Source organism: Myotis myotis, unplaced genomic scaffold (assembly GCF_014108235.1).
Source record: "Myotis myotis isolate mMyoMyo1 unplaced genomic scaffold, mMyoMyo1.p scaffold_m19_p_6, whole genome shotgun sequence".
Lineage (NCBI taxonomy): Eukaryota > Metazoa > Chordata > Mammalia > Chiroptera > Vespertilionidae > Myotis > Myotis myotis.
Window position 1 is genome coordinate 56,152,445 of NW_023416368.1, and position 22,490 is coordinate 56,174,934.

General features: G+C 37.5%; 2 protein-coding genes across 9 annotated transcripts in view; one reads left to right on the top strand and one right to left on the bottom strand.

The window, feature by feature from the left end:
- The window catches only part of LRBA (LPS responsive beige-like anchor protein), a 559,344-nt gene that overhangs the window by 212,397 nt on the left and 324,457 nt on the right, over positions 1 to 22,490 (bottom strand). For all 8 annotated transcript variants that reach the window (XM_036315411.1, XM_036315409.1, XM_036315413.1 and 5 more), the window contains 2 exons: positions 21,837 to 21,983; positions 19,197 to 19,333 (listed from right to left, as the gene is read on the bottom strand). In XM_036315411.1, coding sequence (XP_036171304.1) covers positions 19,197 to 19,333; positions 21,837 to 21,983 — 284 coding nt within the window. The remainder of the gene's footprint in view (positions 1 to 19,196; positions 19,334 to 21,836; positions 21,984 to 22,490) is intronic.
- MAB21L2 (mab-21 like 2) lies at positions 14,112 to 15,518 on the top strand. The gene has a single exon (XM_036315417.1). It carries the CDS (start codon positions 14,112 to 14,114, stop codon positions 15,189 to 15,191), a length of 1,080 nt encoding a protein of 359 aa, XP_036171310.1. The 3' UTR covers positions 15,192 to 15,518.

Here is a 22,490-nt window from a genome sequence, read left to right on the forward strand (position 1 = left end):
GTATATTACCCTCACAAAAGTTATATGAATAACAAAGAATATATTTCTTGTGATACAGAATTTGGAAGCCCATCAATGGTTTGTTCAGTTTGCATAAGTCACAACTGATTGGACACAGTCCCTGTGGGCATGCCATTTCATCCAGACTGGACGGTTCATTAGTCATAATTACTATAACTGTACAGCAGAGACTGCAGTTTTATCTCATCATACATCTTTGATCAAGCTGCTTCCATTTCTGCTTTATCAGCATATGAAGTTACATTATTGGCATTTTCTATTTTCAATTGGTGATTAACATAGATTATGCTTTATATCAAAACATGTATTTGGTCTTCACATTTAATATTGTGGACCCAGATCTGACCACCATTTGACCTCTGATATTTGAAAACCACCTAAACACCATGAATCATCAACTGAAATCCAGAATGTTACAGAGAGAATAAAACAAAGAAAAGAACTGACCTGTGTTAAAAGCATAAGATGATTGCACTTATCTAAATTGAGACTAACCATATTTGCTGCAGCTTCTCATTAAACATTAAATTGCACTCCAGAAGAACACATCATACATATTTATTGTGTTGCACTGTCACTTTCTAAAGACTCATATGACAATTAGTGTTTCTCTCAAACTATAAGCTACATAAAGAAATTTCCCATGTAGCTTAAAGACAAAGTAATGTAGAACATTGTTCAAGAAGGTTAAAGAACAGATGGATAATAGATTTCACTGAACTCTAAAGCATAACACACTTACTTCAGAAAGGAAAATGTTGCCCAAATATGGTTCAAATGTAAAATAGGGAATGAAATTGATGTGTCAGGATTTTTTTTAATTCTAACTTCTATTGGAGAACAATAGGGGATTAAAAGGCCCATCTCACTATTTTTGTGTCTCACTATTTTCATGTGCAAACTGTTCCCACTGTAGGCTGCATGAACAATCATAATCGACAGTTACATGCGGGCACTGAGGCTGCAAAAATCCCAGAGTAATTAGTGTTGTCTGAATGCAATGACATCTGTGTTCTCATGGTTCTCAAGACATGTCAGGCCAATAAGATATATATGAAAAAATATGACAAGCATTGCAAATGCCCTTCTGAAAGGTCTTAGACTTTGGGGGAAGGCTGAAGAAACAACACATGTCATCTTTTTGTAACCAATATATTTAAGATGAAAAGATCTAAAAAGATCTTTTGAGTCATGCATTCTCTTTTATAACTACAAAGTGTCTGTTCAGGATATAGCCATGCAGTATGAAATGAACCTGCTGCAAGTCTGTCTCTTTTTAAAACTTTCCTTATAGAAGTGATCCTGTGCAGTGGAAATATATGTTATGTGCCCATTCCTGTAGGTGACAAAATAGGGAGCACATCTCATTAATGTTGTGTGATTTCTTTACATTCCAATTTAAAAATAACATCTCTTAGTATTAGACATAAAAGTTTCAAATGTGTTGTTAAATGCCTCAGAATTATGTTTGCATTTTTCTAATAACAGAGACTGCCAAATTGACTGCAAAAAAAAAAAAAAAAAAAAAAAAAAAAAAGCCTTTGTTGTAGGACACCCAATGCCTGTGCTGAGTAGTGCCTACTGCTGAGCCCTCTGTCTAGTCTGTAGCAGTATGTGGGAGCATGCACTTGCTTCAAGAAAGACATTAGTCATCATTAACAGAAGCACTGACACCAAATCTAAGTGCCTCTCCACAATGACCAAGTGGCAATCATCTTTCTCTTATACTGTCACTGCTGATTAGGATTTTCTTTCATGAAAATTTAATTTGTCCCTTCTTCAGCTTTTTTTTTAAAAAAAAATCGTGAAAAACAACAACAACAACACTCTATTCAGGAAAGGCTGCAAGTACAGCAAAAGAAGCTGCAACTAGAATATAGCTAACAATATAAAGATGACAAGATTCTCAGCTAAATCTTTTATGTAATCCAATAGAAAAACACAGGTTAAGTGAATGACTTAATACACAACGTGGGGGAAACTGACTCTAAAAGGAATCTTGCTTTAATAATGTGTAAGCCCCATAAGGTAATTAATTCAAGAAATCTGAATAAAATTTCTCTAAATATTTATTACATAACCCCAAAGCTTCCTTAAAATAAGATTGCAATAGTTCAATAGTAGCCATCCCTCACTACATTCAAATTTATATTCTCTGTTCCTTAGAGTAGAAGACGGGTATTACAGATATATCACTGCAAACTTAAGAAAATATTTAAGCACCAATACCCTTAACCTGCTGGTTAGTTGTTCTTTTTTTAAGGAATTTCAGTTGCATTAGACAAATGAAAATGATTCATGTGGTCATGCAGGGTACTCTGCAGCTAGATGATGCTAGACTTACACTCTGGTTCTGTACAATATCACAGTGTTAAACAAGATATCACAGTGATAAGTTATTTAAGGAAGTTTTAAAAAACATTTACTTTTCTGTTTTACTTCAATTTGTTTAAAGTTTTCAAAAAATGTAAGCATGTGATAGTTTGCAAGGAACCTGGTACAGCCCAAACTCCCACTTCTAGTTATAAATATTATCCTCTCTGTATGTTCCTTACGTTTAGTAACAAAATAGAGGTTGGTTTAAATTAAAGTATCTCTAAGTTATTTTATATCCTTTTAGAACATGTGAACTTCTAGTCAAAACCTGTTACACTTTTGTGTTTATGTGAACATAAATTGTATCTATCTTTTAACATAAATATCCATATGAAATGCTTTTAAAACAAAAATCAGCCTCACTTCTTTTTAAATTCAGAAGCAACCATAATTCATCAAACTTTAATCATTAAGTGGTCTATTCCTGACTATTTTATTGTGAAAAGTAATATAAAACGAATTTGAAGGTCAAATAGCAACTGTTAGTGGCTAATACATCATATTTACAAATGGTTCAAGTTTTTTTTTTCTCTATTTAAAATTGGTCTGCAGTCAAAACATTTAAGAGGGGACTAGAAATTAAAAAGGATTTTGAGAGGCAATTTCTAACTGCTGAACTTTTTTAACAGGGATATCATGCTTAAATAAGGATCTAGTCTACAATAAAAGCAAAACTGTACATAAGAACCTATCTTAATTAATCTTGCAGGTTACCTTTATAACTAATTGGCTCATTTATTTCTTAACTAGGTAAATATGCTTCTTAAATTCTCAAAAGCTTAAAAGCAAACTGATATTCAGAGTTGCACAGTCTTATCGAAATTAAAACTTCAGAAACTTACAATATAATTACTGACTCTCTTGCCAGATCCAGTACATGATCGAGTAAAGAAGTTTAGCTCTATAACTTCCACCCCTCAACCTAAACCTCCAAGTCACTTGTCAGTTAAAGGTTGGGCGATTTATTGACCGCCTCTGGATGCATACTGTCAGTGCGGAAGGAAATATGAGAGAGGGTTGTCGCTACTGTTCTGGAGCTCATTGATAATGACATACCTGCCTCTGTCACCCATTACCCATACTACAAACTACTTAGACCTAACTGAAAAATCAATAGCCTACTTGCACTGGTTCCTGTGGCTGCCTCCTTTGATTGTCAGCTCCTGTCTAGGGTCAGCACTTACATGAAAGGGGCTGTGACTGCCTGATGCTTTCAGGACAACCTAACGATATGAAACTAGCCAACAGAACAGTAAATTCTGTCTCCATGCCCTCCTCATCAATTAGGCTTTGACTAGGCTTGCCTGTAGAAACCTGACCTTTTAAGTTTAGGTGAATATGGACTAGCTGAACACACCATTGCCCTCAGCACTGAGCCAGGAAATCTACTGACAGGTTAAACAAAACAGAAGGTTGTAACTGTCATAATTTGCATTGCACTTTCACGCCAACAAGGGTGTTATCAGTAGGGGCAAGCCCTGGAACACACAACTCCAGCACCCTTAAGCCATGCCACTCATAAATTTTCAAGAGAAGTGAGATAAAACATAAATTCACCAATAGCAATGCATTTCTCATCTCTTAGTCTTTTAGGTTTGCACTTTGCAAACCCACAGAGTGTCCATCAACAACTTTCTCAGTGGTCACCTGGCACTGCTATTGCATTAATGAGATACTTCCAATGAACACAACACAGAAGTGAAAATAACTCTAACTGAAAAACTATTTTAGAAAGAATTTATAATACAGAAGACAGACTGATTGAGCGATACCTCAAAATGAGAAAAATTAGGCCTCCATATGAGGTCTTTCCCTGCCTCACTTCCCCCTCTCTCCAAAAATATCCACAAGCTTAGACAATAAACGACTGCATAAGTGAAGGGAGGTGTTGAAATTATTTCCTACCATGCTGCTCTGATACAGCATCTTTTACAGTTTGAGAGGAAACTAAGAACATCTGTAAAATAAAAGATGTTAACACTTTTATGCTTGTCAGATCTTCTGATGAAAACAAGAGAAAAGCATGAGAAAGCAGTATAAAACTTTACTTACTTTAGTGACTCATGTTTTCAAAACCATTTCCCTGCTTAGATCTATCTTTAACACAACATGCATATGGTAATATTATAGTTGCTAAGAAGAATGTCATTTCTCTAAGAAGACTGGTGTTATTATATTTTTTAAAAGGTTAATTGTGAACTTGATTTTTTTTTAGCTTCAAGATCTAATATTTATAGAATACCTAATCTTAATGGAAATGCCAAAAACACTGAGTCAACTCAACATTTTAAGAAAAAACAAACCTGTTAACCTTGTGGACACCTTTAAAACAATGTTCTTCTATATATACAAGAATACACAGCCTGGCTTGTTTTCATATTTTATGATGCAACAACTACCAACAATAATCAGCATATTCTTAGAATTTATTACATGTTGCTATTTGGTTGTTCCTCACAACTGTCTTCAATCTATAATTTGTAATTTTTTTCCTTAAATCTAAAACACAAACTATAACCATTCGTTTATATGACTTTTTTCACGTTAAAGAATATCATGTATTGCCCTGGCCGGGTGGCTCAGTTGGTTGGCAAATGGCTCTGTACACCAAAAAAGTTATGGGTTTGATTCCCGGTCAGGGCACACACCTAGGTGCAGGTTCGATCCCTGGTCAGGGTGTGTACAGAAGACAATTGATAGATGTTTCTCTCCCTCTCTCTCTAAAAAAAAAAAAAAAAAAAAAAAAAAAAAAAGCAATAAAAAAAACATATCCTTGGGTTAAGATTTAAAAAGTTTTTTCATGAACTTATAATGAAGCAGCACCAAAGCCTAAATTTTGCAGAAATATTTCTAATTTGAAATAAACTAATAAGATATAAACAACTTTACTCATGTTATGGTAGGAAATTGATGATTTTTTTGTATCTAGAAAAGGTAAAAAAAAACAAAAAACCTCCTAATCCATATCCCCATTTTAAAACTGAAAAAATAGTGAGTAGAAATAGTCACTTGATCAAGTTCACTTAGCTCACTTGTAGCCAAGCTAGAACAAAATTCAGGACTGTCTCCCTTTACTTTATCTATCCATGTTAGTTATGTGATAGCAACAACCTTCTAATGTTTAAAAAATACATAGTTTTGTGTCATTCATTTTTAATTGATGCTACAATTTACAGAAAGTTTTGACTAATTTGCAGAAAAGATTAGAAGATGTGCAGAGCATTTACCCAACAAGGTACTGTAGAACAAATAACTATTAGAAATAGAAGTTCTAATTGAGCATTCTTGGAACCCTTCACTTATCTGATATGATGATTAACTGTGCATCTGGTAGCCTTTCAGGTCCTTTGTGTGTACCTATCTGATAGCAAAGTGAAAGGGCATGGATAGTGTCTGGTCCCAGCAAGCAAATCATTTGAAAACAGTCATAGCCATAGATCAAAGATGTTTCACTCTATCTAGGCTGATTTAAACCTACTAACCCAGGTTTTGTCTAGAGACAAAACCAGTCGGAACATAAGAGAATAATGCTGTAGGATCCAAAGATAATAAGGGAAGATAGGAAAAACCTCAGAAAAGAAACAGACTGGCAGAACCTTGATATTCACAGGCCAAGACAGCTGTTTTATATCCTAGCTTTATTTCAGATGGTTAAAGAAAATTTTCAATTCTTCAGATCATCAAATATTATTTCATTTATACCATACAGATATCTTCTATACCTAGACTAGAACCATGAAGGATTTTTGTTGTTGTTTAACCACTACGAAGAATTAGTGTAACCTCTCAGCACATCATTTTTACTCTAATTCACAATGTTTGAAAGAAGGAACAAGCTAGATTTTTAACATTTCCATTGAAAATAACAGAACGTCTATTAAAAATTCCCTGAAATCTTAGAAGATTGATGCCAGATTATTACTGCTAATAATAATACAGATGAAGTGCTAAAGAACAGATATATTTTAAAATAAACTAAGATGTTTAAAAAGGTTAGTTTTCCTTCAGAATAACAAAAAATTACCAATAGGATATGCTTAACTAATAATTTTAAACACAGGTCCATAATATGTCTCAAATGAGCAAAAAATATATAGAATCTGAACTAAGTACAGCTCAGTACGGTATAATCTACACCCCTAATCTCAATCATCCGTTCCATAAATGTCTGGCACTGATCACAAAGGGGAAGTAGAAATGGGAACGGGGATGGCTCTAAGATCTGAAAAACCATGTTCTACAAGTGAGTCAGCAGTAGTAGCTTCTAAACAAAGGATATCACACCTTCATTAAACCATACATAACATTTGGATTTATTTGGCATCAATTTCAATATTCACTAATCCTTATTTTCCTATCTATCTTCTGTAAGTGATATTAAAAGACCAGTAAAATTTGTGGAAGAAAAACAAATAAGATTCCAAATATTATATAATCATTCCTTAAATGGTTAAGAGTTGGCTCCACTAAAAGCACCCTCTCATTGTTGAAGATTTTATAGTGAGTTATGAAAGACAAAGTTATTTGACAGGTAAAATTTAATATTTACCTCACAGTACTTTAGTAAGTTCAAACTGTTAAGGAAAGGAAGGGAAGAAGGAAGAAAGGGAAGGATAAAGAGGGGGATAGAAGGAGGAAGGGAGGATAGATGGATCTTATTCTAACTTTTCAGAGCAAATGTTTAACTATATATGGAAATAAAAGAATATCATAGGTACAAGTCAAAAATGTATATATTTGAAATGAGAAAAGGCTAAATGATTTATTGGTAAGACCAAAAGACGAATACAACATAAGTCAGACTACAATAAGTTCAATGAAACACCTTCTGAAAAATTCTTGCTGAATTAACTTGAATTTCCTTAAATTTCATATCCTAGCTCAGTAATACAATAGTATTCACTTCTCAGTCAGGCTAAAAGCTGTTTACTTCCACTTTCATGAGTCCAGGTTCTTTGCTCTATCATTATACATTTTGGTGAGATCAAACTCTACAGCTTAATAAAGTACTCATATATACAGTTGTTATTCAGCTTGGGGAAAAACTAACATGTATCATACTCTGAATTTTCTAATCCTACTAAATAATGTAAGATTAGACTTGCAAATGTCTAATAGGTATAAACATCACTAATCATATATATTGTCCCACGTAACCCAAACAAACATAAAAGGCCCACAAACAATACTCAAAAGAACATAAAAACATTTATTTTTCAGTACAGCTTGATAGGCTTACTATACAAAGTTAAAGCTATTGCTTTTACTTAACAGAACGTTATCTTAAGTTCAAACTGTTCAAATGAGAACAATAATACTCCTGGGTTACCAATCAAAAGCTATTTTGTGAGGGGTGGGGGTGTTAGAAAAAACTTGTTCCAGCAACATTTTTTTATCATTTATAATTAATAGGCACTACAGTGAACTCTTCAAAGAAAATATTCAGTTACTGATTATTTGCTAGATTGATTCCAGAATAATAATTATCAATACACACAAACAATCTCTATGATACTTCAGAGTTTGGGAAAATTACATCAGAATAGGGGGGAAAAAAAAGTGGTTTGATTTGACTTTAATACAATGTGAATAGTATAATTGACAGTGTTGTTGTTAAAGTTTCTAACAGATATTTTAATGTAATTACTTTAATAAAATTTCATCAACTAATACACTAACACATTGTCTGGGTTATTTTCTTTTTGTTTTGACTGGAATTTTAAAACCAGAGAATTAATAGTTATTTATTTCCCCATTAATATCATGACCAACAAAAAAAATTTTGTTTTTAAAAAGTCAAGCATTAAAAAAGCCAAGCATTTTTATAAATATGTTGAATGATTAACTGTATACGAAGCAAAAATTTAGTAACCTCATATATGTTTCAAAATCAGATTTTAGATGACCAGAACATATATAGGCAAACATGTGGTCCTTTGTTTTTTAAAAAGTACAAATCTGCCCTAACCGGTTTGGTTCAGTGGATAGAGTGTCGGCCTGCGGACTGAAGGGTCCCGGGTTCGATTCCAGTCAAGGGCATGTACCTTGGTTGCAGCACATCCCCAGTAGAGGGTGTGCAGGAGGCAGCTGATCGGTGTTTCTCTCTCATCGATGTTTCTAACTTTCTATCCCTCTCCCTTCCTCTCTGTAAAAAAATCAATAAAATATATTAAAAAAATAAATAAATAAAAAATAAAAAAAATAAAAATCCTTCAGAGCTGGGTTTTTTTAATTAATAATCTGATTATTTTTAATATGTAAATGTTTTCTTAGAAGACAATATGACTTAGAAGACTATCATGCAATCTAGTATCTGTATACTCTTTAGTAAATATTATTATATGCTATTTCTACAGATAATAAAATAATGGTATCTTTTTACTCTCAGTGATATGATAAAGTAGAAAATGCACTGAAGTTTAACTCAGTGAATACATTTATTTCTCATAAGTAAATATCAGCAAAAAATAAAGCTGTTTGAGGATTCTGTATTCTCTGGAAATATAAACAGGATTATAACTGTCAGATGTACAGAAGCACTGACGTCACCATTAGTTTGGTTTTGCGTCTGAGAAACACAACATGAACTACTGAATCACTTCTTTTCAAATCCATATATTCCCTCCAGCAGTTCCAGCTTCATCAGCAGTGCAGCAATGCACAAAAATGACAGGCAAAAAGCATTAGCTTTTCTTTTCCCTCATACTGTTTGCCTAGAAATGGAAGCCAGGGTTCTTTCTGAAAGCATTTGAGCTGAGGCTCTTTAAGTCAACTGCTGAAGGAAAATATAACTGAATTCTCTATTGAGTTATAGAGAATTGAACTGTTTGTTTCCTTCCAAGAAAAGGTTTTTGAGAAAATAAAATACTGTATTATTATCTTCAAATAAAATATAACATTAGCATTTAGCCTAATTGTTCATTATTCTTCAATAAGAAATATTTTCAGTTTTTTAAGTATTTGGTTAACTCATCACCTTACTTTAACACCATTCAAAGAGCACTCAGTTCTGCTTCTAATTTTAAATATAAAAAGGCCCCCAAGTTAAAATATACCAATTTTATTTTGAAAATATCATATTTGTACATATAGTTAAAATTTTTATTTCTAAGTTTCTGGCTTTCGTGTTTCACTACAAGAGGAAATTCAATTAATAATTAAAAGTTTATTTAACCATGATCAAGTAAAAACAGGATGTAATGTGTAATCTGGAACTTACACATTCACGTTTTTTTACTAACTAGTATAGTATTTGCTAAAACTTGACTCATTTTTTAAAGGATACAGGAAATTTTCAGACTTAAGTTTAAACATACACATTTTAGTTTATAGTAACTAAAAACACCTCAGTGTTACCTTCTACATCCTCATAAAACGTACCAAATGTAATGATGATGGTGAAGGTAAAGCCTAGAGAAGTCTGAAGGTTATGGACTACCGGAAATCCAAAACAAAAAATTCAAATCACACCCTGAATGTCCTCCTCTTTTTAGGAATGTCTGCAGCTATCCTAACATCACAGGTCTGGGCAGAAGCAAGCTGATGTTGGCACTGTCTAAACCAAACAAACAAGATGTTTAACAGTCAAATAAAATGTCCTGCAGCCTCCCTAATGAATTTGTCAAGGACCATCAGATTTCGCTCCCCCTCTTTTGCCTCATTAACTCAAGTATGATGAGATGGATTATAACAAGAGAATACAGATCAATCGGCCTGAAGACTTGAAGTGGCTTTTAGCCTCTAGTCTAGAGTTTCTTTCTCTCACTTGGTCTCCTTTAATAGAATATGGTATCTCCTGCAGAAGGGGCTGCCACTTCGTTTTAATACACCATCAAGGAGCTGCTGATGGACTTCTATACTAACATACATAAAAGCAGAGGTGACAGGGGCTCTTCAATTACAGCCTCCTCAGATACCGTTTCCCCCTTCAATTATTCAACCAGAGGAAGAGAGCGGATTCGCAAACACAGAGCAGAAGCAGTTCAGTTCGGAGAGCAGAGGCGGCCTAGGGAGTTGGGTGGGGGAGGGGGAGAAGGGAACTGGCAAGAGGGAGCATTATTTGCTGGAAGTGTTTAAGTTTATTGCTTGGATGATGTTTCTAATTAGTACCGTGACAATAAATTAAAGTCGCCTTTGTTTAACTGATTTATTATTTACTAGAGCATCTACCTTAGACAGGGTAAATTGGTAATGGATTGTTTTTAAATCAAAACATTTGTAATGTTTTATCAACTCTCAGCCTCTGCTGTAAAAGTGGAGAAACGCTGGGAAAAGGGTGCAAGAAACTTAGCTGTGCTTGACAGAGAGGAGACAAGAGGAGAGGAGCGGAGAGGAGCGGGGTATCAGGCAATGGCGTCTAGCGCAGCACGGCCTGGGCCGCCTCACTAGGCAAAGGCATGGACTGGCGTCCCTGGGCGCCTACCCTGCACCGGCAGTAGGCAGCGCCATGGCCCAGAAGATGCACTACCGCGGTCACCCAGACCTTTCGGCAAACACTCACTCCCAGGGGCACCTCGGCCGCGAGGACAGGAGGCACTGAAGAAGCGGCCACATCAAAGGTTCGGGAGGGAAAGCATTGCCCCCTCTGGCCCTGCCAGGAGTCTCTCCCCAGTAACTGCCCTCGGGAGACAAGGCTAAGGACCCTTTCCTGGCTGGTCACACAACTCCCTGCACCAAAGTGTCCCTCCTGCCCACTAATATTTCCCAGGGCGCCGGTGTGACCCACAGGCAATAAGCGGGTTATCCACGGAGTCTGGGTTTCCCACACGCCAACCCCCTAAGGCGCCGTAGCCCAGGATCCTCAAGGCAGCCCAGCGTCCCCTCCCCCCCTCCCCCAAGGCTGGGGTCCCGAGGCCGCCCCACCTCTCTGCCACTTCTGAATAGTTGACTAAAGCTGTGTCCGAATTTCAAGTATGCTTACTTCCAACTGTTCATCCCAACTCCTCACTACTGAACACAGATTCCACGCAATAAATTCGACTTAATTTTTTAAAAAATGTCCCAATGGTTCTTTAGAAAGGGACTTAGGGCAAAAAAAAGTGAATGGGTGACAAGGTATTGGACCACACCAGCCACATAAGAAAGGACTAAGAGGTCCAAGCATCTGGCATCAAGGAGGAGGAGAGACATAAACTTCCCCTAAGCAACTGAATTCAGGTTCACCTGGTCCCGTTTTAAGAGAGCAAGTCAAACCCTCCCAAGGGATTTTGAAAAAGCTGTATGCCAGGTTTTGCAAAATGCAGTCTTCCCCGAAGGGCTTCATAGAGTTTTATCCTTACAGCATTATCAAAGAATACAACTTACCAACTCTAAAAATAGTAATAATAATAACCCCGCCTATTTATCTAAAAAAGACTCAGACAGACATCCAAGGTTCAAACATAAACCCTGAATATTAAGCAAATCACAAACACTGTTACAGCTTTTTTATCCAAAAGTACCGAAACGCTACAATGGGTAAAATACATACACTAAAACACAGACATGTGTTTCACTGAAATGCCAAGGGAGGAGTGAAGCCATCTGTGTAATCAATAACAGGATAGTTATAGATTTTTGCATTGCAGTAGTGAGTCTTTTAAAAGCAAAAGTCAATTATGAAAATAAATTCATTTTACAAATGAAACTGTATTACCTTCAAAAATATTCAAAATTAGATTTACAACATTGGCATTTTAAGAAAATTTTGATTCAGGTTCACATTAACTTCCTTTCGTTTTTAAGCTTAAAACAATTTCAGTGGTTTATTTTGATGTAAACATATTCCAACAAAATTCTACCATCTATAAATCTGCACCATCTCTCGCAACTTAAATATATTTTCTAATAACTGGTTAATATGGTTGTCCTTGTAACAATAAAGGAAAAGCATTGAATATATCTGACTCTTAATTATGAAGTAGCAATTACCAAACAAGGTGCTTGCACTACTTTTGTCCTGCCCATTTATTTCAACAACATATGAAAATTACTGAAAAGGGATTTATAGTCATAAACCCTCACCCCATACCCACCCCCCACACACTGGTGCACTTATACAGCAATTGCTCTGGCTCTCAGCAACAATGGGGGTGGGGAGACTTTATGGGAGAAAATCAAGAAAACGTTAGGTCCTTTCCCAAATTCCTGTCCTCCTCCCATTTGCCTTAAGCGAAAGTAATTTTGTTAGTTTGCACCTTCTTCACTATGTTGATAGGGGGGGGGAAAGTGAACCTTTCTGAACCACTGTTACTCTCCCTCCAGTTACTCTGTCATCTCCAGAAAGTCCTTTCGATATAGACTCTTGTTCTTCCTTGCAACTGATAAGAGAGGAGGATAAAGAAGAGGGGGCTGTAAAATGTGTGTGTGCATTTGACTTCTACTATCTCCTCCTATTTTCTTACTTCTCCCTTTACCCTCTTTCTTTATCAAGCGCAGCGGTGGCTGCTACTGTGGGCCAAGCATGCCTGTCTTCTCTCTCGGATTGGCTAAAGCAGTGACAGCTTGGATAGCGATTGTACGAACTGAAGCTCCACCCCCCTCATGATGGCCCTGGACCATTCATAAACTAAATAACTCCAGGAAACAGCAAGGCAGGGAGAGGGGAGAGTGGGGAGTGAGAGGTGAGCGAAAGAGAGCTAGAGAGATTTAGAGAGGGGGGAGGGGGGAGAAAGGGAGAGAGAGATAGAGAGAGAGAGGGAGAGAGAAGAGGAAGGGAGGGAGCAAGGGAGGGAAGAGAGATTAGGAGGGGACAGGGAGAGAGACCTCAGAGGGGAGGAGGGAGAGAGGACTCAGAAAGTGGAATCTGCACAAGCAACCTAAAGGGGGAGGAGAAGAAAACCCTAGAATCATTATAACTAAACCCCAGATGCAACGCAAGCAAAGACTTCGTCACATTAAAATACATTTTGTGAGGGCCAAGATTATAAATTACGAAGCAGAAATGAATATCAAACAACTTCCAGCGGTTTGCACCTAGAGAAAAACAAGAAGAACCCACTGCAAACAAGCCCAGTCCAAACAACGCCTCCAGCAGGAAAAGAGGAATACCGCTACAACACGACCCCCTGAGAAGGGACCAGACCAGCACGCTGAGAGCGCAGGACGTCTGCACACCTCCGAGGGTGCCGCTGACTCAGTGCACCTCGCTGCTCTCTGGACATTAATTACATCCTTCACCTTACATTTGGGGGAGGGTGAGGAAGGCACTCACCTAAGCTGAGTGAAGAAGTCCTACCAGCTTGGGAGACAAGTTTAAGAATGAAACAGTGAATGTTTCGCTTTTATTTTTAAATTTACTTTGGCACTTAAAAGACCTCATTTCCAGATTTCTGGACAATCTCGGCAGCAGATATCTAAACTAAACCTTTTGTTAACCTGAAGTTTTCTTGTCTTCTCTTTTCCCTCCTCCCCCTTATCTCTCCGGCAAGCACATCTTTATTTTACATATCAAGAGAAAGCAAGAAAGTCCCAGCAGGTACTTTTCTTTTTGAAAGATCACTTTTTCCCCCCTCTAATTTTCTGGAGAAGAAAAGGATTTCGGACAGAGGGGAAAGAGAGATCTGGCCTGCTGTAGCATCAGCGGGTCAGCCCAGGTGGAAAGCAAGAGTGAAAGTGGGGCTTAAGGGGAGCGCACTGCCTCTTTTGCAAGCCGCAGGGCCACCACCAGTGTGTGAGCCTTGGATCCCTCAACGTATTGCGAGACGCCGGTGTATAGCCCGGACCTGTGCCCCAACATGATCGCCGCTCAGGCCAAGCTGGTTTACCAGCTCAATAAATACTACACGGAGCGCTGCCAAGCGCGCAAGGCGGCCATCGCCAAGACCATCCGAGAGGTCTGTAAGGTGGTCTCGGACGTGCTAAAGGAAGTGGAGGTGCAGGAGCCTCGCTTCATCAGCTCCCTGAGCGAGATCGATGCCCGCTACGAGGGGCTGGAGGTCATCTCGCCCACAGAATTCGAGGTGGTGCTCTACCTCAACCAGATGGGCGTCTTCAACTTCGTGGACGACGGCTCTCTGCCCGGCTGCGCGGTGCTCAAACTGAGCGATGGTAGGAAGCGGAGCATGTCTCTCTGGGTTGAGTTCATCACAGCGTCCGGCTATCTCTCCGCGCGTAAGATCCGTTCACGTTTCCAGACACTGGTGGCTCAGGCGGTGGACAAGTGCAGCTATCGGGATGTGGTCAAGATGATCGCGGATACCAGCGAAGTCAAGTTGCGCATCAGGGAGCGCTATGTGGTGCAGATCACTCCGGCGTTCAAGTGCACTGGTATCTGGCCTCGCAGTGCGGCACAGTGGCCTATGCCTCACATCCCCTGGCCGGGCCCCAATCGGGTGGCGGAGGTCAAGGCCGAAGGGTTCAACTTGCTCTCCAAGGAGTGCTACTCGCTGACCGGCAAGCAGAGCTCCGCGGAGAGCGATGCCTGGGTGCTACAGTTCGGGGAGGCCGAGAACCGCCTGCTGATGGGCGGCTGCCGAAACAAGTGTCTGTCGGTGCTGAAGACCCTACGGGACCGCCACCTGGAGCTGCCAGGCCAGCCACTCAATAACTACCACATGAAGACGCTGCTGCTGTACGAGTGCGAGAAACACCCGCGGGAAACGGACTGGGACGAGGCGTGCCTGGGCGACCGGCTCAACGGCATCCTGCTGCAGCTCATCTCCTGCCTACAGTGCCGCCGCTGCCCACACTACTTTCTGCCCAACCTCGACCTTTTCCAGGGCAAGCCCCACTCGGCCCTGGAGAGTGCTGCCAAGCAGACCTGGAGGTTGGCCAGGGAAATTCTCACCAATCCCAAAAGCCTGGACAAACTATAGGGTGCTGGGGACTGCTTGAAAAGCGATGCAAACGGGAATGCTCTCATCCACCCAACACACCACAAACAGCGGGAACTCCGGACACAAACTTTTATGTAAGCCACCTGAAAGAAACAGGAACCAAGCAGCAGACCTCCGTGAATGCACAAACCAACAAAAAGAGAGCAACCCGACCAACAAACCAAACAACACAAAATCACATTCTTGCACAAAGTGATCGTTTTCTTCCAAACAATGTGAATTTAAGAGGTCACACAAAAGAAGCAATCGGGCTTTGCCACCACAAAATGAAACCCAAGGTACATTTTCAGATCAATGTATAGTAGTTCTCCCCTTTTCCTTCTCTCCCTTTCTCTCCTCTCTCTCCTTCTCTCTCCTCTCTCTTCTCTTCTCTCTTCTCTCTCTCTTCTCTCTCTCTCTCTCCCCCCCCCCCCATTTCATTTTGTTTTGGGTTGCCTGAATGTTGTCACCAAGTGAAAAAAAGTATTTAATTATATGTAAAATTTCTCTTTTAAAAAAAGTTTTGCTGATGTTAAATGTATCTCAGTGCCAATGTCAGACTGTGCTCCTCCCTCTCTTGCACCTCTACCCTCACCCTAAGCAGTCTTGTTGAAAACAGTAATAAAAATATTACTTTACATTGTAATTGACTGTTTGTGGATTGTTCTTAAATGAAGGCAGGTGAGATCACAATTTAAAATTCACAATGTAAAGATGTGAATTTGAGCAGCTAAGTAAAAGAAGCTGCCATTTGAACTCTAATTTGCAAAATTACAAATACAGCACATTTTGTAGGTTTAATCATACAAGTTCTCACCAAAATCCTTAGAAAAGAGAAAATATTAATTTTTACCCAAATATATAATATGTTTGTACTATAGATTTAAGATTAAAAGTAATATCTTCCTAGACACTTGAAAAAAGAACACATTTTATATAGAAAAACAAATTTTGATCCTAATTTTTTAAAGAGAAAATTTTTTTTCACATTTAAAATGAAGACATTTGCTTTTTATGCCATAATTTTTAAAAATTCACTGAGTCTGAAATACAAAGGAAATACTTATGGATCTTTTCTGAAGAGTTAGCACTATCAGTTGACACTTTTCCTTCAATCATTTGTCCTCTTTAAGTTTTAAATAATAAAAACTTAACAGTTAAATCAACCGCACCAAAAATGAATAAAGTGGTTATAGCAATAGTCCTTTTCCTAGCAAACGTGAACAATCCAGATTTATGAATTACTTCAATATTTTAAATTGCTTAGTTATAAATGCCAACACTATGGTCATTTTTTTAAATCCCCAGTATTTTTCATGATTATTCTGAAGCTTCTTATAGGCAATTCAAACAAAAAAAAGTTTGGATACAATATTTCTGACCAAAAGAATATTACTGTTTCAAGAATTTACAAATAGGAAAAGTACTTTCTGCTCTTTCTGCCTTTCTACGGTAACAATCCAATATACCCATTACATTTCAACTTTAAGAAAGGTTTCTTTTTAAAACAAGGAAATAAATGATTATAAAGTAATTTGTAAAACTGAAAGTATCCGAAAGGAACTGATTTCTCTTCCTCATATTGGAGGCAACTATGTACTCCATTAGATATGCTAATGAGGAGGCACAGCTACAGAATATATGTCAGATGTTATCCTGTAAAATTTATTCTTTAAATTATCCCAGTTTTTAATTTATTGAGAAAATCCATGAATGAGAGATATAAAGAAAAATTTTAAAGAACAGAGGGAGAAGTGGGGGAGGGAGTATAAGGATGGATGAGCAGCAGGACAACAGGAGAGATGGATGAAAAACAAGGAAGGTACTTAGAGCTCTGGTTCACTTGACCAAACAGGGTTTAGTCATAAGATTTCCTGGTGAAATTTCCATAGTAAAAATAGTTCTAGTCTAGAAATATAAACTTTGATCTTATTAGCTCTGAAATCATCTCTACTCTAAATCTATGTCTTTTCTGGTCTCTCTTCCTGTAGATGCAGAACAAATGCACTGTAACAGTAAGTGGTGCAGACAAACACACCACTTTTTTTTTTAATAATAAAAATGAATTTATTCTCTGGGGGAAATGTTCTTATTTTTAAGAACATTTTCAAAGCAAGTAATAGGTCTTACATTTACAAAGTAATGCTTTAAAGACAATGTTTAGTTTAAAAGATTAAAATAACATCTTAAAATGACCATTTTTTCACTCTCAAAAGTACTTACAGCATTAGACACATATCTCCCTCTAATTATCCCAGGAAAAGCTTTTAACTTTTGACAAGAAGAAACAAAATTTCCCCAAATTCAGTATCTTTTCTCCTCCTCATTTAATTTGATGCAACTAAAAAAGAAAAGCACTGTAACAACGTAAGTGTCCTCACTACAAACAACCTTAAAGCATCAATGTCTATACAAAATAAAAAATTCTTCCAAAAACAGACTGACAAATTGTTCAATATAAACTAGCAGAAGTTTTTATTTCTGTAACGTTAGGCAGATTGCTGTGGTACAAAACAATTTCTGTGACTAAGGTAAAAGATCCCTGCATTGCACAAGCAACAGGGGAAAAATTAATTTAATGATGCTACACAGAATAAGATCAGAGAGAAATAAAAGTTATAACTTCCCCCAAAGGAGCAAATAACTTCAATGAGTCTAACTGCAAAGACTCGCAAAAATTCCAATATTGAGTAAAATTACTCAGATACCTTAAATCACAATTTAGACTTTAAGCCATGTATGTCCAAAAGCATAATTGATATTCTGAGTTAAATTCTAGCCTCTGAAACTCACAAACTGCCATAAATTAGAGAATGTAATTCATTTTGGTTACTTTTCTTTCCTAAAGAAACTAAAAAACATTTCCTGACATTTCAGCTCTGTAACAAAGTAAAAAAAATAATGCAAAAATCTGAATTAAAGTTTTCTCTATGCTGGATTAGCTGAATTATCAAGGTCAAAATGAGCTGTTTCACTGTAGCTTTCCTTTTGTACAATCTACCAAACGCTGTTAATAAAGGCAGCAATTTCGAAACATTGTGTTAGAAATGCACATAAGACAAGAGATGATCATAAAGTTTTCAATAAAATTATAACATTTTCATCAAGAACTACTTTGAAATAGTTCTAAATCACTAAAACTTAATAATTCACATGGTTACAAAACCAATAAATTCAGAATGTATATATGTGTGTATGCATGTATCTATGTATGTAGTATGCACACACAAAAGCTATCAGTGTGTAAAATAAAGTATTCCAATTTTTTAAACCACTTTTCTTTCTATACGATGCTTATTTTGCTCATTTTAAACGAGACTTTCCTCTCAGAACAAATCCTACCATTCACATTCATGAAATAAACCTAATTTGGGCTTTATGGCCTAGCCACAAATGTTTCTTAGTAAAATAAAGTTGCCAAGGTCTGAAAAGTAATCAGAAATACATTTTAAAGGGGAAATTACATTTTCATTTAAGAATAGGAAATTATGCAGTGCCTTGTAAAATCGACTTCAGGTAATGGGAAACAGAGTACCTCATACACACACGAGACACGCATGCACAACAGAGTAGTAAGTCATGAGGACAAAGCAAGGAGAGTGATATATTGGTATTATACCTAGAAAGCAGAAAGGCTAAACAAAATAATTCGTCTCTCAATCTCACTAAATTTTGTAGCTTAATTCACCCTGGACCCTTTCAGGCAAAATATATTTATAGAAGATATTCCCTGAGGTTCTTCCCCCACCCTTCAATGAGCTAATGATAAATGCAATTAAGTGGGAATTGTTTTTGAATCTAAATAAACTTCAATAATCTAACTAACTGGTAAGGGAGCCATAAGCTAAAGGAAATAGTTGCCTGCAGAGACAGAGAAATCAGCAAGAAATTCAAACTAAGTCTGTCAGATTTTACCAATGCCAATCCTACTTAATAACAGCGCATCATCCCATCCAAAGAAAAATACAATTCCATAAAAATGAAGCCCGCTCCTCATCATCTCACCTTGGGGTCGATATTCTTGAAGTTGGGATCTTCTTCATCCACCTCAAAATAGAGCTCGGAGGAAGTGACAGAAAGAATGCCCTTTACTACAACAGAGGGGGCCACAAGCTGAGCTGGTGTGCTCAGGCTAACAGGACCTGCCAAAAGGAAAAGGCAAGCTGCATAAGTTGGAATGACATTTTTCAAAAATTCAAATAGATTCAAGCAGAAATTTTATTTAAAAATTATCACCCCTAGCACCAAATTGCCTGCCAACTCCTACACAAATTCTGTTGTGCCCCCCAAACTTCCTCTGAAAATGCAAAGTTAGGGTTCTCATACTAAGAGATTTATAACAGGCAAATAATGATAACAGTAAGCTAAGATGCAATTATTTTACTGGGAGTCTGCAAAGCTTTGGTCTAATCTGGAAAAAAGGGCAGCTCTGCCTAAATAAGTCCATCCACATTCCATTTAGAAAACAAGCCTCAGGCTATCAAACAACATGGAACAACAACCAGCAGCAAGGAGGACTCAATAGGCTCCCAAGGCCAGAGGTTAGTTTAGAGTTTGGCTGAGGCATGATTATAAAAAGATCACTAGCTTATTAGCAAAGTGAGAAACATTACACCATATTCTCTGGTAAAGATTTTGTGCCAGGCTGACACAAAGCCTCTTCCGTAATAACTTTCCCCATGAAAGATTGGTAAAAATACTTATTTTCTAAGCCTGCCTTTCCACTGTTAAATTTTGTTCAGTGCTTCCAAATCTAATATTAGTGTAGTTCAGGGACTCTGGGAGTAAACAGCTGGAGGGTGGGTTTCCAAGTGAATGAATTTTTATTGGAATAATCAAATCTCCACAGGGCTTATCAAAGAGACAAATCAGCCTGCTACTGAAAACAATAGATTCAATACAGATAGAAAAGCACAAAGTATATTAGAGCTAAATCTAAAATAACTAAAAATAATGATTATATTATATATACATATAGATTTATGTAAAGATTCGATGTAGTAAGAAATTGAAATCCCATGTCAATTCTTCATTGTACAAATCTTATAGGTGAAGAAAACAGCAAGAGAAGATTGGCACTTAGAGGTCTGAATTAATACAGTGCCTATAAACACCGCACACCTATTCAGGTAATCAATGGGTGAATAAGTGTTTCAAAATTCAGATGAATTGACATTTCTATCGATTGTTAGAAGGGTGTTGGTCCTTAATCTCGCATCAATCTTAATGTGTGCCAGTAGGACAATAGAAGGGATGCTCTGCAGAGATCAGAGCAGGTTTTGCCCTCTATTCCCAATGTACAAATACATTGTGTCTGCAGATGGGCAGCAGATAGCTACGAACAGCCATGATTTCCCAAAGCTCATCCCTATAAATGGATGAAATAAGCAGCTATGTGTTCTTTTGCTGTCTCCTTTGCCCTCTGTACATTAGCATGTAATCCTGAGAAGAAATAACATTTTTTCAATCACTCTCAGACATTCAATTACAGGGTAAGCAGACAGCTGCAGGAGCTAGGGCAGCCTAGGTCCTAAAGAAGACCCCTGACAATTTCCACTTCATTTCTAACCCACACCACTTTATTAGTGTGGATTACTTCCTAATCCTATTGCCATTGTCAGGATTATATAATTAAACTCCCCTTTCACCTCTATTACTGTATGAATGTATTACTAGTAGCAAGAATAGAAGCAAAATAAAGGAGGAGGAAATGGGTAAATGGATATGAAGGAAAAGACTAGAGAATAGCATTGTCCACCTTATTCTCCATTCCGGTCCTAAGTCCCTCACACTATGCTCCAATTAATTTTACTTTACTTTACAAAGAGGTCCACAGGTCATCAGAAAACATGCTATTATGCATTTTGGCTTTTCATTGCCATTCACTGCATAGTAGCACAGGTTGAACATATATGTCATTAAATATAAGATTTCTAATGCCTTTTCTCTTAAATGAAAACGATCAAAACAGGTTATATAATTTTCCCTAAAGAAATCATAGAATCGTTCAGACTTTCCTCATAGAGGGACAGAGCCACAGGCATTAAAAAAAAAAAGCCATTTAATGAATGACTAAAATTTCAGGCTAAAAAGAGAATTTTTCCCATTAGGGAAGTAAAAGTGAAAATCTGCAGAGTACAAATCAAAATTCCTACATCAGGTAAAATATGTGAATCCTGTGTAAAGCCACAGCATTCCTGAAGTGGGTTTTGGAAGGAGTTAACGGTATATGCAGCATGTTTGCTAAGATCTGTATATCAAAGCAAATAGCTTATCTGCCTCCGAGCTTTATTCACAAAACAACTGGCAGAATTCTACTTACAACTCTCACATTACAGAGAGTAGGTAACTCCCATGGAATGGGTGAAGCAATTTTGTTTTGTTGTTGCTGCTTTTAAACTTTTCTTTCTTTTTCAGTGAAAATAATTCATTAAAATGAGCAGGGTGGAGACCGAACAGCATAAGAAAATAAAGGATAAAGTGTTGCAGATTAGGTGGAAAATGTTGGAGGGCACAAAAAATTTTTATCTTGTGTAATTGTGGGTGTAAACTTAGTAGTCCTAGTGGTCACCGCTGAAAAAGTAAGTAATTAGATGCTTATTGGCCCAGAACAAGCTGAAATATCTGCACAAGCACTGAATTTACCGGTGAAATTCTCTAAATCTTTCTCATCCACGGATGACAGAGTGTCGTCGTCGCCTTCAGGGAGAATCTCGTTTTCTGAGTTCTGATTTCCTAAGGCCTGACTCCTGATGGACTGTTTTCCTTTAGCAAGGATATCTTCATCTGCAGCTGAAATGAGAAGGAAACAAAGCTGTCCATCAGCCCCCGAAGAGCACTTTGGCAGAGGGGCAGGGAACTGTGGTAAGGCTAGGTGGGCAATCATTTGCACAGGGAGTCATCCACACTGGGGAAAGTGACTGGGATGGCACGCATGATCCTTCTGACAAACGGGATTCCCCAAACCTAGTCTGAACAAGCACCCTAATCCCATTAAATCTGACCCTTGCACCGCTCACTGAACCATTTATTTACTCATAGCTAGGGCAGGAGAAGGTTCAAAAGGAGCACATTTTTGGAAATTTGTCAACAGAAAAAATCAGAACCTATTTTTACAAATAATACCTACATAACACTGAAAAATAAGGAAGACCGATTCACATTCCTGGGATAATATAGTGAAAACATTTTGAAATGTTTGGGGAATGACTGTGAAGGAGAATCTAGAAGGAAGAAGAGTCAGAACTGGGAGAGAGTCACAGCCAATGAGGACTCAGGCCAGACCCTGAAGCCATATCT

Coding starts and splice junctions, on each gene's coding strand:
- MAB21L2 (XM_036315417.1), top strand. CDS start 14,112: ATGATCGCCGCTCAGGCCAAGCTGGTTTACCAGCTCAATAAATACTAC.